Source organism: Pseudorasbora parva, chromosome 20 (assembly GCF_024679245.1).
Source record: "Pseudorasbora parva isolate DD20220531a chromosome 20, ASM2467924v1, whole genome shotgun sequence".
Classification (NCBI taxonomy): domain Eukaryota; kingdom Metazoa; phylum Chordata; class Actinopteri; order Cypriniformes; family Gobionidae; genus Pseudorasbora; species Pseudorasbora parva.
Window position 1 is genome coordinate 8,440,348 of NC_090191.1, and position 20,516 is coordinate 8,460,863.

A 20,516-nucleotide genomic window follows, 5' to 3' on the forward strand; every position below is an offset into this window, starting at 1 on the left:
ATGCCAAAATGAGTTTTGGCGTGCGTATGGTACGCGGTTTTTCGCGTGCATATGAGACGCACTTTAAGGCGTATTATACATACGAACCCCCCACCCCACCACCCTAAACCTACCCAAGAGCGTGTCATATACACGCCATAAAGTGCGTCTCATATGCACGCAAAAAACCACGTACCATACGCACGCCAAAACTCATTTTGGCGTATACATTCCACGAGATTGCAAACTCGTACTATTTATACGCATGACCATGAGATCGTGTTGTTATTTTATTACCTTATTTTATTTATTGTTATTAAAAATAACAAAGAAGCAAATTACACACAATGTGACAAACACAACAGATCAAAGGCAGAAAGTAAAGTTTCTCAGTTACAGTACATTTCTTTAACATGTAGAAACACTGACAGAGGTCATAATCCAGTGGGATTGGAAGGTCAAAGGACATCATATAGTTCACATGGGTCACTCGTCTCTGAACTGCTGCTCGATACAGAAGAAGCGAAATAGAGTGTTTAAAATCCTCTATTGAAACATCACACTTCATCATTAACGGTTTTTGCTCTGATAAAAGTGAAGTTTATTAATATATGGATTTTTTTGTGTTGATTTCAGCACTGAGAGCAGCAGCGGGACGATCACATGAAAGATAGAGAAAGAAAACACTGACGTTATTCACCACAACACTCTCACAAAACACTACATGATGAATTCAGACCATGGTTCATAAATAAAAACATGCTTTCATCATGTCAGGAGACTTTCTAGATCAGGAAAACCTCATACTTTCACTGATCAACAGTTTACAGTATGATCACATGATTACTGTTTATAGACATTTGCATTTAACAATTTTACAACAGATTACTTTTTTATTGAATGATACATTTAAATGAAAGGAAAGTTTGACAGTAATAATAAAATTGTTTATGTGACACTACAATAAGAACTGAATGTCATGAAGAGAAATAAAGACACTCTATAACATTTCCCTGTCTCTGATTTATCATGAGCTCAAAGCATTATGGGTAGAATCTCAGTACAGTCTATTCTGATTCATCAACACAGTTTCACTGATGATCCATAAGGAACCCAAAACCCAGGATAGAGCGGCTGAGTGAATGTGGTCTGGACTGTGTGGATGAGGCTCATTGTGTCAGAGACGCTGTAGAAGGACAGAGTTCCTGCACTGTGATCCACATACACTCCTGTTCTACGACTGATTGGTTCTACAGGGAGATCAGTTTGTATCTTATTGTGTCTGAATGAGTAACTGGAGGGAAAGCAGGACAAACTCCAGGACTGATCATTAGATCCAAACTCACACTCATTGCCCTGTCCCTTCCTGCTGATGCTCTTATATGACACTGATATAAAAACAACACCACTCTGCTCAATCTCCCAGTAAAAGCGTCCACACACACTCTCTCTACACAACACCTGATGATACACATCAAATCTGTCGGGATGATCAGGATACGGCTGAAGCTCTGCGTCAGTGTTAGTAATCATTCTGTTGCTGTCAGACAAACGGAGACGTTTATTCACTGTGTTCATATCTGGAGTGAACGGATGGTAATCTGATGGAGAGAAAACATTAGAATCAGGAATTATGAATCTGATCTTTTAATGTACACTGTAAAAATTATTTATATTTTAAATCTTGAGTTCCGATCTCATGAGTTATATTAAAGCATCAAATCGTCACTTGATTTATGATTCTTATCCTGTCTATAAATCCCATCTAATCTGTAGTGAGGGAATCATGAGTTCGGTGCTCAACTCTCAGGTCTGTTGCCAAGTAACCAATCATAATAAAGCACTTAAAGGGTGCAGGTTAGAGACTCCAGTGAGTCAAAGTATAGAAAAATAATGTAGGAACTAGATTTTCTTTCAAATATACTTATAAATATGCTAATAAGGCTTTTGGAGTTATTTTTGTGAGAAAATTTTACTTCTGCAACTAAAAATGCCAAAACCGGAAGTGACATAACGAGAGTACGGTGTAAGATGAATTTCAGCGATTGGAAAACAATGGATCGCAATGAGTATTCAGATGCAGAGGAAGTTATAAATGTTTATTAATACTCATATACAGACAGCTGTACAATTAGGGACAGGCCAGGATTAGACAGAACAGCGGTCAGAGAAGACAAATTGAGTTGTTGTGTAAGAAATATTGGAGAACAGGGCAGATGTCTCGGTGAGACACCGGTGTTAGCTAATGATTTAACGTAATATACGCCAGCTAACGATATGAAACCTTTGCTCAGATTACAATACTGTACAGATTATTATCATGTATCCGGCAATAGCAAAACTGGTATTGGTCATCTAGGAGTATTGATACTTACAGAAACTAATCAGCTTTGACCAACCGGCATAAGTCACACTCATTAATATCCGTCAGTAAACATTATCTGATATAACGTTAGTGGTTTCTCATCATGACTGCTTTGGTAGTTAGCAAATATTTAAAAAACAAGACTTAGGGTGCACAGTTTTCTTTTAGCTGCATCTCTGACACATCCGTGACCGTCACGTCTCCCGCTGGCCGCCAAATCACAGACACTATAGTGTTATTGTGTGTGTTTAACTCAAAAGACCTTCACTTAACAGCCCTTAATTGGTCCTTAGTGGACACTTTTGTGAGATTGTGAGATAATGAGATTCTGACTGAAATCACCATGGTTACCAAACGGATCAGATTGGATCCCAAAGTTAAGTGTGTGTGTGTGTTTGTGTGTGTATGTGTGTGTTTAGACGTACATTTGTATAGTCCAGCTGTAATCCTGTTCTCTCCCCCATGATCCACACTAGAAAGCACACACAAATTGACAGTTAATCAGTGAACACACACATACACACACAGACACACTCTCTCTTCCTCCCACACACTCACACAACACACACATACCTACGCTTGCTCACTCACACACACACCAGTGATGCGCGGGTTTTCCTAAACGAGCGGGTTCCTGCAGTCAGCTATGACACGCTCTTGGGTAGGATGGGGGTGATGGGATGGGTGGTTCGTGCATATAATACGCCATAAAGTGAAAAACCGCGTGCATAAAACTCATTTTGCCGTATACATTCCAGGGCGGGATTTTTGTTGGGAAAGTCGGGAGAGAGATGCACACTTCAATTAGACATATGGACTTCCCAGAACACCCAAGCAAAACCATAGCATTCACCCAGAACCCACTAGCAACGCACTAGCAACCACCCAGAGCACCTTAGTAACCACCCAGGACACCCTAACAACTCCCAGAACACCTTAGCAACTGCCCAGAACACCCTAGCAATGCTCTAGCAACCAACTAGCAACTGCCCAGAACACCCAAGCAAAACCACAGCAACCACCCAGAACCCCCTAGCAACTGCTTAGCATAACTCTAGCAACCACCCAGAGCACCTTAGCAAAACTCTAGCAACCACCCAGAGCACCTTAGCAACCACCTAGTGACACCTTAGCAACCACCCAGGACACCCTAACAACTGTCAGAGCACCCTAGTAACTGCCCGGAATACCTTAGTAACCAACTAGCAACTGCCCAGAACATTCAAGCAAAACCATAGCAACCACCCAGAACCCCCTAGCAACTACCTAGCAACACCCTTGCAACCACCCAGGACACCCTAACAACTGCCAGAACACCCTAGCAATTACCCGGAATACCTTAGTAACCAACTAGCAACTACCCAGAATACCCTAGCAATCCCCCAGACCACTTTAGCAAACAACCTAGCAACTAGTGTTGCTTTCGTCAACGTAAAATATGACTAAATATTGTCATCAATTAACCTTTATCACGTGATAAAAACGAGACGAGATGCAACTTAAAGGTCCTGTTCTTCGCGATTCCATCTTTCAAACTTTAGTTAGTGTGAAATGTTGCTGTAGGAGCATAAATAATACCTGTAAAATTATAAAGCTCAAAGTTCAATGCCAAGCGAGATATTTTATTTAACATAAGTTCCCTTTCAAAGCCTACAGCGAACGGCCGGTTTGGACTACACCGCTGCACTTCCTTTAGTAATGATGTCACTAGAACAGTTTGTTGACTAACCCTCCGCCCACAAGAACATGCAAAATAGGAGATGTGGTCTTGTTGCTCTCCCACGTGGAGAAGAGCGCGCATTAAAAGCGCTTGCATCTCCCCGTTATGGTAAGACCTTTCCGGGCAAAGTGCGCTAAGCTGCTGTCCAATCACAACACGGGAAGCGCTGGCCCAATCAGAACTCATTACATGTTTCTGAAGGAGGGACTTCATAGAACAAGGAAATCATCAGGCCGTTTTTAGGACAGAGGAAACAGCGCTGTACAGATAAGTAAATTGTGTGAAAAATACTGTTTTTTTTACACGCAATATTATATTATATTCATGCTATATTGCACACTGTATACATAATCAAAGCTTCGAAAACACGCGAAGAATGGGACCTTTAAATGCTGCGGACGTGATGATGACAAATAAAAACGAGACTAAATGTGGTTCACAAAATAAGAAATATGTTAAAATGTCTCTTCATTTTCGTTGACGAAATGTTATAACATTATTTTGTCATGTTATTATTAATATTTTGCTGTATTTCTGTGCGTCTCATTCAGGGGCTGCATCAGGTCGCACTGTGCCGACGCGGGCGACGATACTTTCTTCAAGCCCCACTGGTGGCATTATTTAGTAGATGCAGCTGCAGTGAGTTAACGACAACAAACAAAGTTACGGCTGAAAATAAGGGGAAAAAAAGAGAAAGGGGATGATGGCCGGCCAGTCGGAGTTTGTAAGCCCTATTCCGGCGGTTATTGTTTCTCCTGGGGTCGTAAGGTGTTTTCATAATTTACAGTGGCTAGTCATGGATTTTATTTTCGAATCCAGAATATCCTTGGGTTTTGACAAACACCAAGAGGTTTGAAACCACATCTCTGAGTTTTCAATAATATATATCACTTCAGAATTCGCTACTTAAAGGACAACTCCGGTGAGAAATGAACTTAGGGGTAATTAACACATGGTTACTGAGTAGATCGTTCTCTCGGATGCGTTTTCTTTGGTAAGCCATCTAGAACCTCCGCGTCCCGTCCAGGGACCAGACATGGAGTTTCCAGGAGCCTCTGAAAATATTTCAGTGGTACCGCTGTTCTGCGTTTTAATGTTTAATTCAAGCAGGTCAACACTGACTGGACTGTCTGGGCAACCGAATCCAGCTCCATACCGAGAAAAGAGATCCTCTGCACGAGGCAGAGTTAGCTCTTCTCTCAGTTGACCCGAAATCCCAACTCGCTGAGGTGACTGAGCACTATGTCCCTGTGTTCGCACAATAGCAGGGCAGCGAAGCCGCGTGCAGGGACCCGGCTTGGGCGGCATCGTAGCGGCCCTGGGCGAGGTCTGAGTGTGCGGGGCAACACTAACCTCCTTCTGCTGCTTCCCCCTGCTGGCGATTAGAGAGGTGCCTGAGGGTGACAAGGCATGGCAGCATCGCCACCGCCAAGCGCGCTCTCTTGGCATCCAGCGGTATCAGAACTGCTCTTAAAATTTTTGAATTTTGGGTACCACTGACTGTTTTTAATACCAGTGGCAGAACAAAATTTACCAGTGGTTCTCTAGCTGGCCCTCCTCCGGGGAAGAGAAGCTCCAGACCAAATCTGGGTCAACCATCCCAGCTGACTGGCAGCTGAGACGGGTGGCATCGTGGAACCGACGCCCATGGCGACAAGCAGACTAAAAGGTCGCCAATGTTTCTGGACAAAGGGTTTCAAGGGTTAAAGTAGTTAAATAGTTATACTTAAAATAGTTTATCAATAAGTTTTTGAACACCTGTCTATCAGCTAGAATTCTGTCCCCCAAAAGGCATCTTTACACAGCAAACGCGGCACAGAAACCGAAACTAAAGCGGCATAAAATCACAAAAATGTGCATTTACACAGACCGTTTAATGCTTCTCTGAAACATTCATTTACACAGGAATTAAAATCGCGGGAAACAATGCGTTGAACATTATTTAAAACTACAGTTTTAACAAAGTGTTATAAAATAATTTAAAACAAATAATGAAATAATGTATAAAAATAGAACTAAATTAAAAAAAGGAATTTTAAATAACTTATTTCTGTTGCTATATAGCACTTTTAATGTTTTCAGGCCTATACTGTAATTCTGTAATTCTTCTTTTGTAGGCTACGGTATAATTATTTTATATCTCTTTATATTTAATTATTTATTTGCCTCTGACTGGCCCATCATGCAGGGGCAGCTGCCCATTGGTTTGTCGAATACAGGCTAAAGCAAGAGAGACCTCCCCTCCATATTAGGCGCTTTTATTTACTTTTAAAATATATTTGAGCGCATAAAAGGGTAAAAAACGATTATCCGCACAGCACAGCCGCTGAACCTGTGTATGTGTGTGTGTGTGTGTGTGTGTGTGTGCGTGTGTATGCGCGTATGCTGGCATGTTTCTGATGCCAGAAGTGATGAACGGCACTTTGACTCCGAATTGTGTTTTGTGATATGGGAACATTACAGTTTCTGGCTATATAATGTATATCTAGCCTGTGGGTAAATATATGTATGTATACATATATGTACCCACAGGCTAGATATACATTATATATATATATATATACATATATATATATATATATATATATATATATATATATATATATATAATGAATGAAACGATTTGGCACGCATAGAGATGTGAAGGTGTGGAAATTCCCACCGGTTAATCATCGCGAATAACAGCTTGTCAGTAAATGCACGCTCTGTGCGGCCAAACAGATTTTAGTTTTGGTTTAGAATTAGTGCCGATTCGGGGGCAGGTTCCGTGAACTGTAGGTTAATTGGCCTAATATTCTTAATGAAAAACACAACAACACACAATGACAAACTCACTTAAATAGGCACTTTTACATTTCACTTTGAAACCAAATCTTCCGCGATTACCTTGTCCTTTTTTATTGTATGGAAAATCCCATTAAAAAAACAGACCGCCATTACATTTTTCCTCTCGCGCACCCCCTGGTGGCAACTCGCATATCCCTGGGGGTGCGCGCACCACACCGCACCAAACAGCGAACAATACAGTGGTTAGCTTGACGATGTGAGTACAGCAATCTTTTACTTTAATTCCTAGATGGTTTGTCTCCTGCTTCTTGATTCTCACACCTAGTGAGCTGACGCTGACAGACGGTTGTCATGACAATAATGTAGTTTAAGGCGGCACAAGTTTGCGTTCATTTACACAGAATCAAAACCGTCGCCTCGGCCCCTAGCCTTTGATACTAGGGGCCGAGGTGGGTCAGACCCGGCATATTTTAAGTCTGCTTTTATGCGGCATTGTGTCTTTACACAGAATTTTGAGCAGACACAGACCCACTTTAAAGCCTTATCTCGGCTGTGTAAAGGTGCCTAAAGACCTTTAAAGTCTGCCTTTAAAATGTCCACCTCCACTCCATTCATTATCCTAAATTAGATGCACCTGTTTGAGGTCATTAGCTGCATAAAGACACCTGTCCACCCCATACAATCAATAACAATCCAACTACTAACATGGCCAAGACCAAAGAGCCGTCCACAGACACTAGAGACAAAATTGTACACCTCCACAAGGCTGGAAAGGGCTACGGGGAAATTGCCAAGCAGCTTGGTGAAAAAAGGTCCACTGTTGGAGCAATCATTAGAAAATGGAAGAAGCTAAAGATGACTGTCAATCTCCCTCAGACTGGGGCTCCATGCAAGATCTCAGCTCGTGGGGTCTCAATGATCCTAAGAAAGGTGAGAAATCAGCCCAGAACTACATGGGAGGAGCTGGTCAATGACCTGAAAAGAGCTGGGACCACCGTTTACACTGTTTCTAGCTGGGACCACCGTTGGTAATACACTAAGACTTCATGGTTTGAAATCTTGCATGGCACCGAAGGTTCCCCTGCGTCAACCAGCACATGTCTAGGCCCGCCAATTACCATTTGGATGATCCAGAGGAGTCATGGAAGAAAGTAATGTAGTCAGATGAGACCAAAATAGAACTTTCTAGTCATAATAGTCAAAAAGGGGAAGAAGAATGATGAGTACCATCCCAAGAACACCATCACTATTGTGAAGCATGGGGGTGGTAGCATCATGCTTTTGGGAGTGTTTTTCTGCACATGGGACAGGACAACTGCACTGTATTAAGGAGAGGATGACCGGGGCCATGTATTGCGAGATTTTGGGGAACAACCTCCTTCCCTCAGTTAGAGCATTGAAGATGGGTCGAGGCTGGGTCTTCCAACATGTCAATGACCCGAAGCACACAGCCAAGGAGTAACCAAGGAGTGGCTCTGTAAGAAGGATATCAAGGTTCTGGCGTGGCCTAGCCAGTCTCCAGACCTTAACCAAATAGAGAATCTTTGGAGTGAGCTGAAACTTCGTGTTTCTCAGCGACCTGACTGATCTAGAAAAAATCTGTGCGGAGGAGTGGGCCAAAATTCCTGCAGTGTGTGCAAACCTGGTTAAAAACTACAGGAAATGTTTGACCTCTGTAATTACAAAAAAAAGGCTACCTTACCAAATATTAACATTGATTTTATCAGGTGTTCAATGCTAGACTGCATTTATATAGTGCTTTCAACAGAGCCTCACATTCCCCCATTTATACACCGACAGCGATGTCAGCCATGTAAGGCACCATCCAGCTCGTCGGGAGCAGCTGGGGTTAGGTGTCTTGCTCATGGACACCTCAACACTTTGTCAGGTGGAACCGGGGATTGAACCACCAACCTTTAGTTTTTTTAGACAACCTACATGAACAACTGAGCAAATGCAGCCCCTGCAATTACAACACAATGCCACTTTGACTGCCGGGTAGACGTCCTCTGTGTAGCTCATTAACTTGTGGGCTCAGCTAAAGTGCGCATCAAGGGCACATAGCAGCCGTAAAGGGGGCGCTCACGAGCAACCTTCTTTGAGCTTAAATGATGAATTGGACTCCTTGCGGTCTTGTGGACTTAATGAACATGCGCACGCAGTGGCCATTGTAAGTTCACAAGACCGAAAGTGCTGAAAAGTGTGCCATTTGAGACGGGGCAATAGAGAAACTACGGGGACCATCACAGGACAAAAATATTGTCGTCGGAGAGAGAAGAGAGTGACTTGCACTCTTTAGAGAAGTTTGTCCATTTAGGGATACTCTAGAAACACAATAGCGCAAAATGGCGATTTCGCTGTAAGGGGACCTGTGGTGTATGTAGATTGAAAGGCTCATTCTAAAGTAATAAAAATGGTAACACTTTACGGTAAGGGTACATGAATTATCATGAATTCATGCATGACATGCATTACTACATGCATTAATATCTCATGAATCATCAGGAACTAACAGGAATTCAAAGTCTTTCATTCATGACTTCATGGATGAACAACACCTTAATTATAACATTAACTAAGGTGAGTACATCATGATAAATTATGGTTTATTACACATGATTATGATGTTTTCAGTGTTCACAAAAACATTGATCTAATTCATGCATGTAAGACTACTTTAAATTATGTTTTATTATATGTATCGGGAGGAGCACATTCAGACAATTAAGCTAATTAATTTGCTTTACTCTATTTGTGTACTGTAAGTGTTAAGTTGTGAATTATTAAAGAAATATCCAAAAATCAATGTTACCTTATGCATCCACAGGCTAGACCAGTAACGTTATATCAATTAATGTGATTAACTTAAGTTTTTTATTAATCATGATATCTGAGTTAAGCATGTTCATGTCTTCTTCATAGTAGCCTGCAGGTAAATGGCCAGACCCCAAACCTGGCCACAGGCTCAGCACATAGCACATGAATTCTGTTGACATTATAATACAGTAGTCATCATTAACCAAGATTTAGCTTCTCATGGGTTCATCATGTTTGTGGCCCCTCAACTAAAGTGGTGACATGGTCCTTTGAAACAATGATGATGTGTTATTAATGATGGCATTGTGAAATGACATGGATATGTACATCAAAGTTCAAGCCTTTACACGCAGTTATCGTAAGCTTTTTCATAGTTTAATGTGAGGTACAGATGAATATTGAAGTCCATAAATTCAACTTCAATCAATCAATCAATCAAATTTTATTTATATAGCGCCTTACAACAACCAAAAGGAGCACAAGGCGCTTTCCAGTATTATAATATCAAAGTATTATATACTTCAAGTAATATAATTATGTAATTATAATTATACGTAATGTATAATTATATAATCAGTATTATTCACGTAATATAATTTTATAATCAGTATTATAACTTCACGTAAACTCCTCCCTCCCTCTGCTGCGGCGTCGCTTTATTATATATATATATATATATATATATATATATATATATATATATATTCCTGTTATTATACTTAAAATAGTTTACAGAAAAGGCTTAACAAACTATTGCACAGATAAGCTATAAGGCCTACAGTACGCATCAATATCTCTTTCCTTTGTGCTCGTTGTGAAGCGGAAGCGTTGCCTCTGCACGTGTGCATGCTATGACTCCATGTTGCTTCAAGCACATCATTCTGCGCACGGGATGTGCATTAGTGCATGCGTGCTTTGTGCTGATCTATATTGAAGTCTTTGATATTATAATACTGTTGAGCAATAAAAGGTTATCATTTCTTTTTCAGTCCTGTATATAAATATATTTTTGTAGTTTATTTATTTATTTATTTAGAACATTACAAAGGCCTATTATGTTTTAAATTATCAAAAGATTGGACTACACTGCAAAAATTATCTTTTTATTTGGTATTTGTTTCTTGTTTTCAGATAAATTAATTTTAATTTTAAAGAAATTAATTTTGTTTTCAAAATTAAGTGAGTTTGTGCTTAAAACAAGCAAAATGATCTGCTAGTCATGTGAGGGAAATAATCTTTCTGTTTGGGACAAAAACAAGAAACAAGATTTCAATCAGAAACAATATTATTTTTCTTACTTCGCTGGCAAATCATTTAGCTTGTTTTAAGCAAAAACTCACTTGCTTTGGATTTTATTTTCAACAAAACAAGAAAAAATATCTTAAGTCATTTTGCTTTAAGAATGTTTAGGTATTTAGACTAAACATGACAATAATAGCAACATACATCATAACAATCTTTTATTGCGCTAAAGTATTATAATATGACATACTTCAATAGGCAGCACAAAGCGTGCATGCACATCCTATGCGCAGAATGATGTGCTTGAAGCAACATGGAGTCATAGCGTGCACACGTGCAGAGGCAATGCTTCACCTTTACAACAAGCAAAAAGGAAAGAGATATTGATGCGTACTGTAGGCCTTATAGCCTATCTATGCAATAGTTTGTTAAGCCTTTTCTGTAAACTATTTTAAGTATAATAACAGGAATATTGAATCATCATCGTGTTGACTGTCATAACGCAACGCCGCAGCGGAGGGAGGAGTTTATGTGAACTTGAATTTATCGACTTCAATATTCATCTGTACCTCACATTAAACTATGAAAAAACTTACGATAACTGTGTGTAAAGGCTTGAACTTTCATGTACATATCCATGTAATTTCACAATGCCATCATTAATAACACATCATCATTGTTTCAAAGGACCATGTCACCACTTTAGTTCAGGGGCCACAAATATGATGAACCCATGAGAAGCTAATGCTTAGTTAATGATGACTACTGTATTATAATGTCAACAGAATTCATGTGCTATGTGCTGAGCCTGGGGCCAGTTTTGGGGTCTGACCATTTACCTGCCGGCTACACTAAAGAAGACATGAACATGCTTAACTCAAAGATCATGATTAATAAAAAACTTTAGTTTATCACATTAATTGATATACTGGTCTAGCCTGTGCATAAGGTAATGTGGATTTTTGTATATTCCTTTAATAATTCACAAGTTCACATTATACAACTAGAGTAAAGCAAATTAGTTAATTGTCTGAATGTGCTCCTCCTGATAAATAAAATAAAACATAATTTAAAGTAGTCTTAGTTTTATTTATTTGTTTATTTTAATGGGTCCCATTAGCTTGAAAGTCTATGCAATCAGCTAGTCTTCCTGGTGTCCATTCTAAAATGTTACATTGCAACTACAAAAACATTACATCATAGGTAAAATATACACAAATTACATAAATACATTCAAACATACATAAATTTGGTTTCGAAATTAGTCTTACATGCATGAATTAGATCAAGTTTTAAATTAAATTAGTTTTTGTGAACACTGAAAACATCCTAATCATGTGTAATAAACCATAATTCATCATGATGTACTCACCTTAGTTAATGTTATAATTAAGGTGTTGTTCATCCGTGAAGTCGTGAATTAAAGACTTTCAATTCCGTTTAGTTCCTGATGGTTCATGAGATATTAATGCATGTAGTAATGCATAAGTCATGCATGAATTAATGCATGAATTAATGCATGAATTCATGATAATTAATGTACCCTTACCGTAAAGTGTTACCATAAAAATATAATGATACATTAAGTAAGTTCTTTATACTCCAAGGAAAACATAGTTATGTATATTATATTGCATTTCTGTCAATAGATCGTTATAAATACTACACACTGAACCTTTCAGGTGTTTTTTTCATTCAAAAATGTATATTTCATATGCAAACTAATGGTGTAGGTACAAAAGTACTTCATATCACCCAAACACTGCATTGTATTATGTATTTTTGGCTCATGTCGATGAAAAATAACAACTCCCAGAATGCACTTGCTTCACTGCCCTACGAGGCCACTTCCAAACCCATGGCTGCTGGTTCACTTGCCCACCGCGGCACCGCCCCTACCATTTTTTTTCAGTTTCATAGTAATAAAACCATTAGTTCAGTTAAAGAACAGGCACTACAAATAAAATCTGAACATGTCTGTTCAATATAATGTGGATGAGCCGAACAAGAGTCACAGCACAAACGCAGCAGGAGTCAGATTTCATTCATCATGAGAGTGGAGAGCTGAGATGAGCTGAGATAAGCGGAGGTGCTGTGAGTGCGATCACACACCCCATGGGCGGGTTGAAAACATGCAGAGCTAGCTCCTTCTACTGGCTCCTAGTCTCTAGCCTTTGGCCAAAAAAATCCTCAGATGATGCGAAATGCCGATGTTTGCGTCATCTGAGGATTTTTTCTAGAAATAAAATACAGAAATCTCTCATCTTAGGGGGATATGAGGGGGAGGGGAGGGAGAGGGAGGCACAGTCATTCAATTATACTCCCAGGTTTCTACTGATACAAAGATAAATCGCTGAAGTAACCCTGTAATTCAATTTCAGTGAGTCATGGAAGTGAACTAGAACACAGAATTTTTTATACACTCTCCCTGCTCAACATACTTGAGTTTGTCCAGTCTGTAGTTTGGATGGTTGAGTGTATCAGATAATAGCTTCACTCCTGAATCTCCTGGGTGATTGTAGCTCAGATCCAGCTCTCTCAAGTGTGAGGGGTTTGACCTCAGAGCTGAAGACATATAACGACAGCCTTCCTCTGTCACCATACAGCCCGACAACCTACAAAACAAACAGTCCACATCACATTAGTTTGACAGTCAGACGTCACTAACACAGTCATTTGAGTGGTAGCTGTTATTGTATGTAGTTTCAGTCACAAAAGTAACAAAAGTGAAGTCAACAGAAACATTTGTACTCCAGTAAAGTAGAAAAATAATTAAGAGCAGGAATTGTCATTAAACACCAGGGTTCTAAACTGAAAGTGCCATTTTAATTTGATTTCACTGTCATTTCATAAAAGTTAATTTTGTGGTCTATTATTATGAGTAAGAAACAAATATTCCGCCAAAACATTGGACAATAAATATTGCATTTAACCCCTTACCAGACACCCCCACCCCCATTTTGGCAAGTGGGGCATTTGGACATACCTAAAATAAAAGGTCTGCTGCTCATAAGTCATTCGGAATACAAATAACCAATATATTTTCAGAAAGCCAGAGTGATTGAGAGTTTACAGCTGTGGACTCAGAATAGCTCAGACTATTAATGTGAAGATGTTTAGGCTCAAACATAAAAATAAAAATCTATTTATATATATATATATATATATATATATATATCTTTAAATGTATATAAATATGTAGTAAATGTAGTATAGCAACTTATAACCACAACTAAAGTAAGGCTACAAGTGTAGTCATGCTTTACTTCAAATCTGAAGCTATCTCTAAAATTTTGAATTTTATGAACCATTTTGTAAGACCATGTTAGGGGAGTTTTTAGAGAAGGTTGATAAAGATGCTAATGCAATATGTTTGGCTAATGTCTGGGGAGGAGAACAGCTTATTGTTAATTTTATCATTATTCTTTTGTTTGTATAGCCTTTATTCTGCCAAGATGGCTTGCCCATTAAAACCCACATACAGTAATCCCAATATTATTTTAAGTATTTCTAGAAAACAAACAAACTAAAAAGCATATTCTTGAGACATTATATAAAAATTATTTTAACAAACAGATCGTGAAATAGATATAGCTCCTGGTACAACAGGTGCATTAGAGCTACAGTTAACATTAAACTACATAACTCAACTCAAAAAGATCACAATCAAGTGTTTGTATTAGCTGCCTATAACGATCTAATGGGGATTTCATTCAAATGATGTTAAAACATGTTATATTTAGCATTTTATATGGAGCTCATCGCTACACCTGCTTAGCATTTATAATGTAAACATTCATTATTGATATAAAAATAGCCAAAATCAAAATCAACATGAAAAACAAAAGCTCATGCATTAGTTATCATGTGTTTTTTAGATTCATATTAAATGCGTAAAAAATGTAGAATTGGTTTTGTTCTTCACAGAGACAGAATAACGAAGTGTTCACAAAACAGCGTCATGGAGGATGGCAGTGTTTAGTGACGTAAGATGATTGACAGCTCCAGATATGGAATTATCTTGTGATGACTCATATCTGACTCAAATCAGGAAGAGGAGAGACATAGTTCGCTGTCAATGCTTTTTTAGCTCTTCAGATCTGACAATTCAGTTGGAAATGAATAGAAATTGTATTCTTTATGATGAAATATTTTGCAAACATTTGATAATAAATCAATATTTCTCCAAGTATGCACACTTCTGAACTAACAGCCATAGCAAACAATGCTCATTGCAGCTGTATGGACAACAACTGAACCGCTGCAGACGAGAGAGAGTATTAATTTGTGTGTGATATTCAATTCAAAATATTGTTCATTGACTTTTTTCAAATTAGTCTGGGTAGTTTCTTCCTACGGAGAATATTAAATACTATGAAAATAGTTTCAATTATGGCATTTTCCACCTGATTTAGTCTAGCTCATTTTGTATCAAATACAGTGAAATTTTCGGTGATCAAGATCTGGCAGCAGCAGCTAATTTTTCCACTTGGGTGAGCTATTCATGGACTTTCACGCACATGAAATCCCCCAAATGTCAGCAAACCAATGAGAATGCAGGAGAATGATGAAGAGACATGTATTTTTTTTATGATTTAATACGATATTAACAGCCATTGCTATATATTCATGGCAATCAGCAGTATCACTATAATATAATGTTTATAATAATTTAACAATTTTGTCTTAAAAGCAATCACTATACAAAATCCCAAATTTCGTATCTTAGAAAATTAGAATATTGTGAAAAGGTTCAATATTGAAGACACCTGGTGCCACACTCTAATCAGCTAATTAACTCAAAACACCTGCAAAGCCCTTTAAATGGTCTCTCAGTCTAGTTCTGTAGGCTAGACAATCATTGGGAAGACTGCGGACTTGACAGTTGTCCAAATGATGACCATTGACACCTTGCACAAGAAGGGCAAGACACAAAAGGTCATTGCAAAAGAGGCTGGCTTTTCACAGAGCTCTGTGTCCAAGCACATTAATAGAGATGAAGGGAAGGAAAAGATGTTGTAGAAAAAAGTATCATCAGAGAATCTTGAGTTCCTCGATAGGAACATGGTCAGTCCACCCAGCGATCCCAAGCCCATGCAGCTGAGTCGAGCTTGACTTTCCCAGGAGGAGAGAGAGAGCATCAGACAGCTGGGGGTTGTTGTTTCTATTGTGGCACGGCGGGGCATTTCCTCAACCAGTGTTCAGCAAAAGATCAAGCCCGACAGTAGAGAGGAGGTTACTAGGTTGTCTGACTTGCCCAAGTAGTACCACAACCTGAAGAAAGTGTTCACTAAGTCCCGGGCTGTTTTCTTCTTCCTCATTGCCCCTTTGACTTATATTAGATTTAATACCCCCAGGGGCCATTTTGAATATTTGGTCATGCCTTTTGGGCTGTCCAACTCCCCTGCAGTCTTCCAAGCACTAGTCAATGACGTGCTAAGATAATTGATGGTAATCAATACATTTATGTATACCTGGACGACATATGGATATTTTCCTCTTCTCGTATCTAAATTTTGGTGAGTTCTGTAAATTACTGGGGGCGACGGTTAGTCTGTGGTTTCCATCCCCAAAGCAATTGCCAAACCGAGCGGGCCAACCAGGATCTTGTATGGTCTCTAAGAATCCTTCCTCCTGGAGCCAGCTATTTTCTTGGGTTGAGTATGCTCACACCTCGTTACCAGTATCGGCTATGGGCCTCTCTTCGTTTGAGTGTAGTTTAGGTTACCAGCCACCTATCTTTCCCAGTCTGGAATCCGAATTTGTTGTTTCCTCTGCTCACACTTTTGTCCAGAGGTGTCATCACACATGGAGCAGAGCATGTGAAACTCTGCTCCCAAGCCGATCTCTACCGGTCTAAGCCTTCCATGTACAACATAGGTCAAAAGGTATGGCTTTCTTTGAAGAACATTACTCTGCATTCCGTGAGTAATAAATTGGCTCCAAAATTCATTGGCCCGATTACTGTCACCAAGATTATTAGTCCAGTGACAGTCCGCCTTAATCTGTCACATTATAACTAAAGAAAACTGAGGTAAAGACTCATGTGTGCAAGAATTATTATTTATTATGACAAAATAAAACATAAACACAAAACAAAACCCACAAGGGGGAAAACCATAAACTAGAAAATACATGAACTGAAGACATACCAACACAGGGAACCGGGAGACGTAGACAAGACATACAACGATCCGACCAAGACTGACAAACACAAGGAGCTTATAAAGGGAAGAAATCAAAAGGGAATCAGGGAACACAGGTGGGGCCAATAAACACTAATCAGATAACAAGGGGGAGGGATCTGACAATGACAGGAGCACATGCTCGACATCACAAAACCCACATGTGCACACAAGACAGGACAGGCATGTGACATAAACTGCCTCCCATGTACGGGAGGATTCACCTCGCATTTACCATCCCATATTAATCCACTGGTCCCGGTTCCTCCCCGCCACGACTCGCAGATGGGGAACCTACTTATACGGTCAATCAAATTTTAGACTCTAGATGGAGGGGACACAGATTCCAGTACTGGGAGGGTTATGGTCCAGAGAAGAGAAGATGGGTTCCTACTAGGGACATATTGGATCACTCTCTCATTCATGAATACAATCGACAGGTAGGTCCTCCTGGGAGCACCGGGATGCGCTTCTAGGGGGAGGGGTACTGTCACGGTTCATGAATTCATTGTCTCATTGTATCTATGTTGTGTGGTTGTGTTGAGGGTGTGGTTACTGATTGCTGATCTCATCATCTACACCTGCTGCACTCATTATCTGGTCTTCTTATATGTGTTTTACACAAGCGTGTTGTTAGATTGTTGCAGTGGTTCCTGTTTGTTCTGTGTTTTTTTCATGGGAGTTCTTTGTTCCAGTTTTCTGGATTCCTCTGACCGTGTCTGCCAGTTGCCGCTCTGTGCACTGTGCTCGGTTCCTGACACCTGCCGCCTTCACTCTTGGATTTGTCCTGCTTCTCTTACAGTTTGCAACTTTTTCTGTGCTTTGTCAGAATTTATGTTGAGACTAATACACCATAGTGAAATCGCTTTTGGATCTTCCTGTTTTCTCTGCCAGCGCACATAACAATATCTCCACATAGCATCATAGGCTTTTTCTAAATAAAAATGCCTCTACTACATGGTCTTTTTAAATAAAACCATCTTGATCATTCTTTCCATAGTTTTGCATAAACAACTAATTAGGGCTACTGGAAGATAAATATTTGAGTCAGTATGGTCTTTTCCGGGTTTAGGTATGGTATAATTATTGCCTTCTTTCAGTAATATAATTCCTCCACTGAAAAAGGCTTGTTATATGATTCGCTATCATCAGATGAGAAATTAAGTATTTTCCGTTCCTGCTTTATTTGCATTTCTTTAAATCTGCTATTAAATTTTCTACTGACACATTTAGCACATTTATCTCAAATGAAAAAATCTTATTTCATTGTTAGCAAAGTATCCTGATTTTTTGTACGTTGTATTTGTAATCCTCCTTCCTTATATTTTCATGTTTCGTATCATATCCATACTATCTTTGTTGGTGTCTGTGATGTTAACTTGACATATTTTTTCTAACTTTTGCTCAAAGGGGTTCTTCCGCGCTGGGTAGATGAATCTGTATTTAAACTGGGTCATTAATGTAGTAGAAATGTGAAATAATTTTTGAATTTGCTGCCTTCTAGACTGAGAAAAGACAGAAAATGTATCATTTGAATATACTCCAGGGTTTCTACTGATACAAAGCCATATGCTAATCACTGAAGTTACCCTTTAAGCTCTACAGACTTTCAGTCTGATGAGGTTTTCTGTTGTTGGATGTTTATTAAGGTTTCTTTCTGCCTTCTTTCGATCAGCAATAGCCTTTTTGCAGTCTTCATTAAACCATATGTTTCTCTGAAGGCATGTTTTTGGAACTGATTTTTCTGCTGTTTTTCAATCAGTATGTCAGTTAATTTCTTTATTGGATCTTGATGTTCTTTCCAGTCTATATTAAACTTCTCATAGCAAATTTTTTGACAAATATAACAATGATCTTTTTCCACATTCCATCTTTTTAAATGTCTTCTTCAGTGGATGTAAAAATCAATGGATAATAATCACTTCCACAGAGATCCTTCCATACTTTCCATGAAAAAATCTATTAGTCCTTCAGGTTTAAACAAAGTTAAGTCAATAGCAAAATAAGTTCCATATCCTGGATGCAGATATGTGCTTGAGTAGGCATGTGCCGATTTTCGGTAATGCGATATATCACGATAATGAATATGCACAATATTGTTATCGTGAGCACTTCAGAATATCGTAAATAATAATTTATTAACAATTATTACATTTTTTATAATGCACTCAAGAATACTTTGCCCACCAACCGTATAAATGCTCAACACGCTATTCTGCGTCACGCTCAGATGTAAACAATCCCAACGTGTGTTTGCATATGACTGAAGGGTGAAGGAGACGGGCTGAATGAAGTGCTGCTCAGTGACAGCAGAGTGCGCTGATGGAACAGCAGAATGCAGCGCTTACCCCGGAAACCCCGCAAACAAAAGCAACTGCACTAGTGAAGAAGTTTTTAAAACAGCCATTTGTTTTTGTAATGTCAATGTTGTTCATCACAGGCTCAGCACAAAATACTTAATACTTAAAGACTTAATAGGCAATTTATTTTCAAACTTAAACATTATGTTTTAATCTGGACTACAACATGCCCTAATGATTAGAATTTTTAGTTTTATTTGTCCAAAAGACACACGACTTTATTAGTTAACATGTTAATTCTTTATTACCAAACTGACAATGAAAATACTTATAAAGAATTAATCATTCTAAGTAATGTTAATTTCTTAGTTACTGTTTAATAACAAAATAACTTTTTCAATGGACCTAAGATAAAACTAACAATGATCAGTATTTCTTAACTAACATTACCAAAACATGAAAAATTGATATCGGCACATGCCTATGCTTGAGTCATCATTTATTAAGCACAAATCATTATTATATGAATTCTTCTATTCTTCTGCCTTTGGTGTTTGTATATTTTCCTCCTAATGTGCTGTGACTATTAAAATCACCCATTAATATATATATATATATATATATATATATATATATATATATATATATATATATATATATATATATATATATATATATCTGTAATGTTTCCATCTCCGCCTTATGAGAGACATGTTTTGCTGACCTTTAAAGATGTGTGGAAAACCAAAAGTGCGGAAAGCACAACATTGAATAATCATTTTTCCAACTCTTATTTTTTAATTTTAAGTTTTTTAATTTGTAATTTTTTTTCTGACAAGTTGGTATTATATCTTTCACTTGGATGTTATAAGTTGTAAATACAGCTGAATAAAACAAAAACTGTTTTTGTCTGTTTTCATTTCAAAATGTGATTATTTTAAGAGGGGGGATTCTTTTCTATACCCACTGGGTTGTCAATCGATTCTCATTTTTAATCACGATTAATCGCACTCGTTGTTCTCGTAAAAATAAACATAAACCATTTATCTCATTATCGCATATATACATATGATTTTGGGCCGGGGATGGGGTTGGTGGCAATGTAAGTATCTGGATATTTG

General features: G+C 38.5%; 1 protein-coding gene across 3 annotated transcripts in view; it reads right to left on the reverse strand.

Annotated features, from left to right (window-relative positions):
- Positions 1–337: 337 nt before the first annotated feature.
- LOC137049207 (NACHT, LRR and PYD domains-containing protein 12-like) overlaps positions 338–20,516 on the reverse strand; it is a 55,863-nt gene continuing 35,684 nt past the window's right edge. For 2 of the 3 annotated variants that reach the window (XM_067427666.1, XM_067427665.1), the window contains exons 13-15: positions 13,352–13,525; positions 2,770–2,816; positions 338–1,580 (exon numbers count right to left, since the gene is read on the reverse strand). In XM_067427666.1, coding sequence (XP_067283767.1) covers positions 1,060–1,580; positions 2,770–2,816; positions 13,352–13,525 — 742 coding nt within the window. In that variant the 3' untranslated portion in view covers positions 338–1,059. The remainder of the gene's footprint in view (positions 1,581–2,769; positions 2,817–13,351; positions 13,526–20,516) is intronic. The other variant, XM_067427667.1, reaches the window with a different exon arrangement.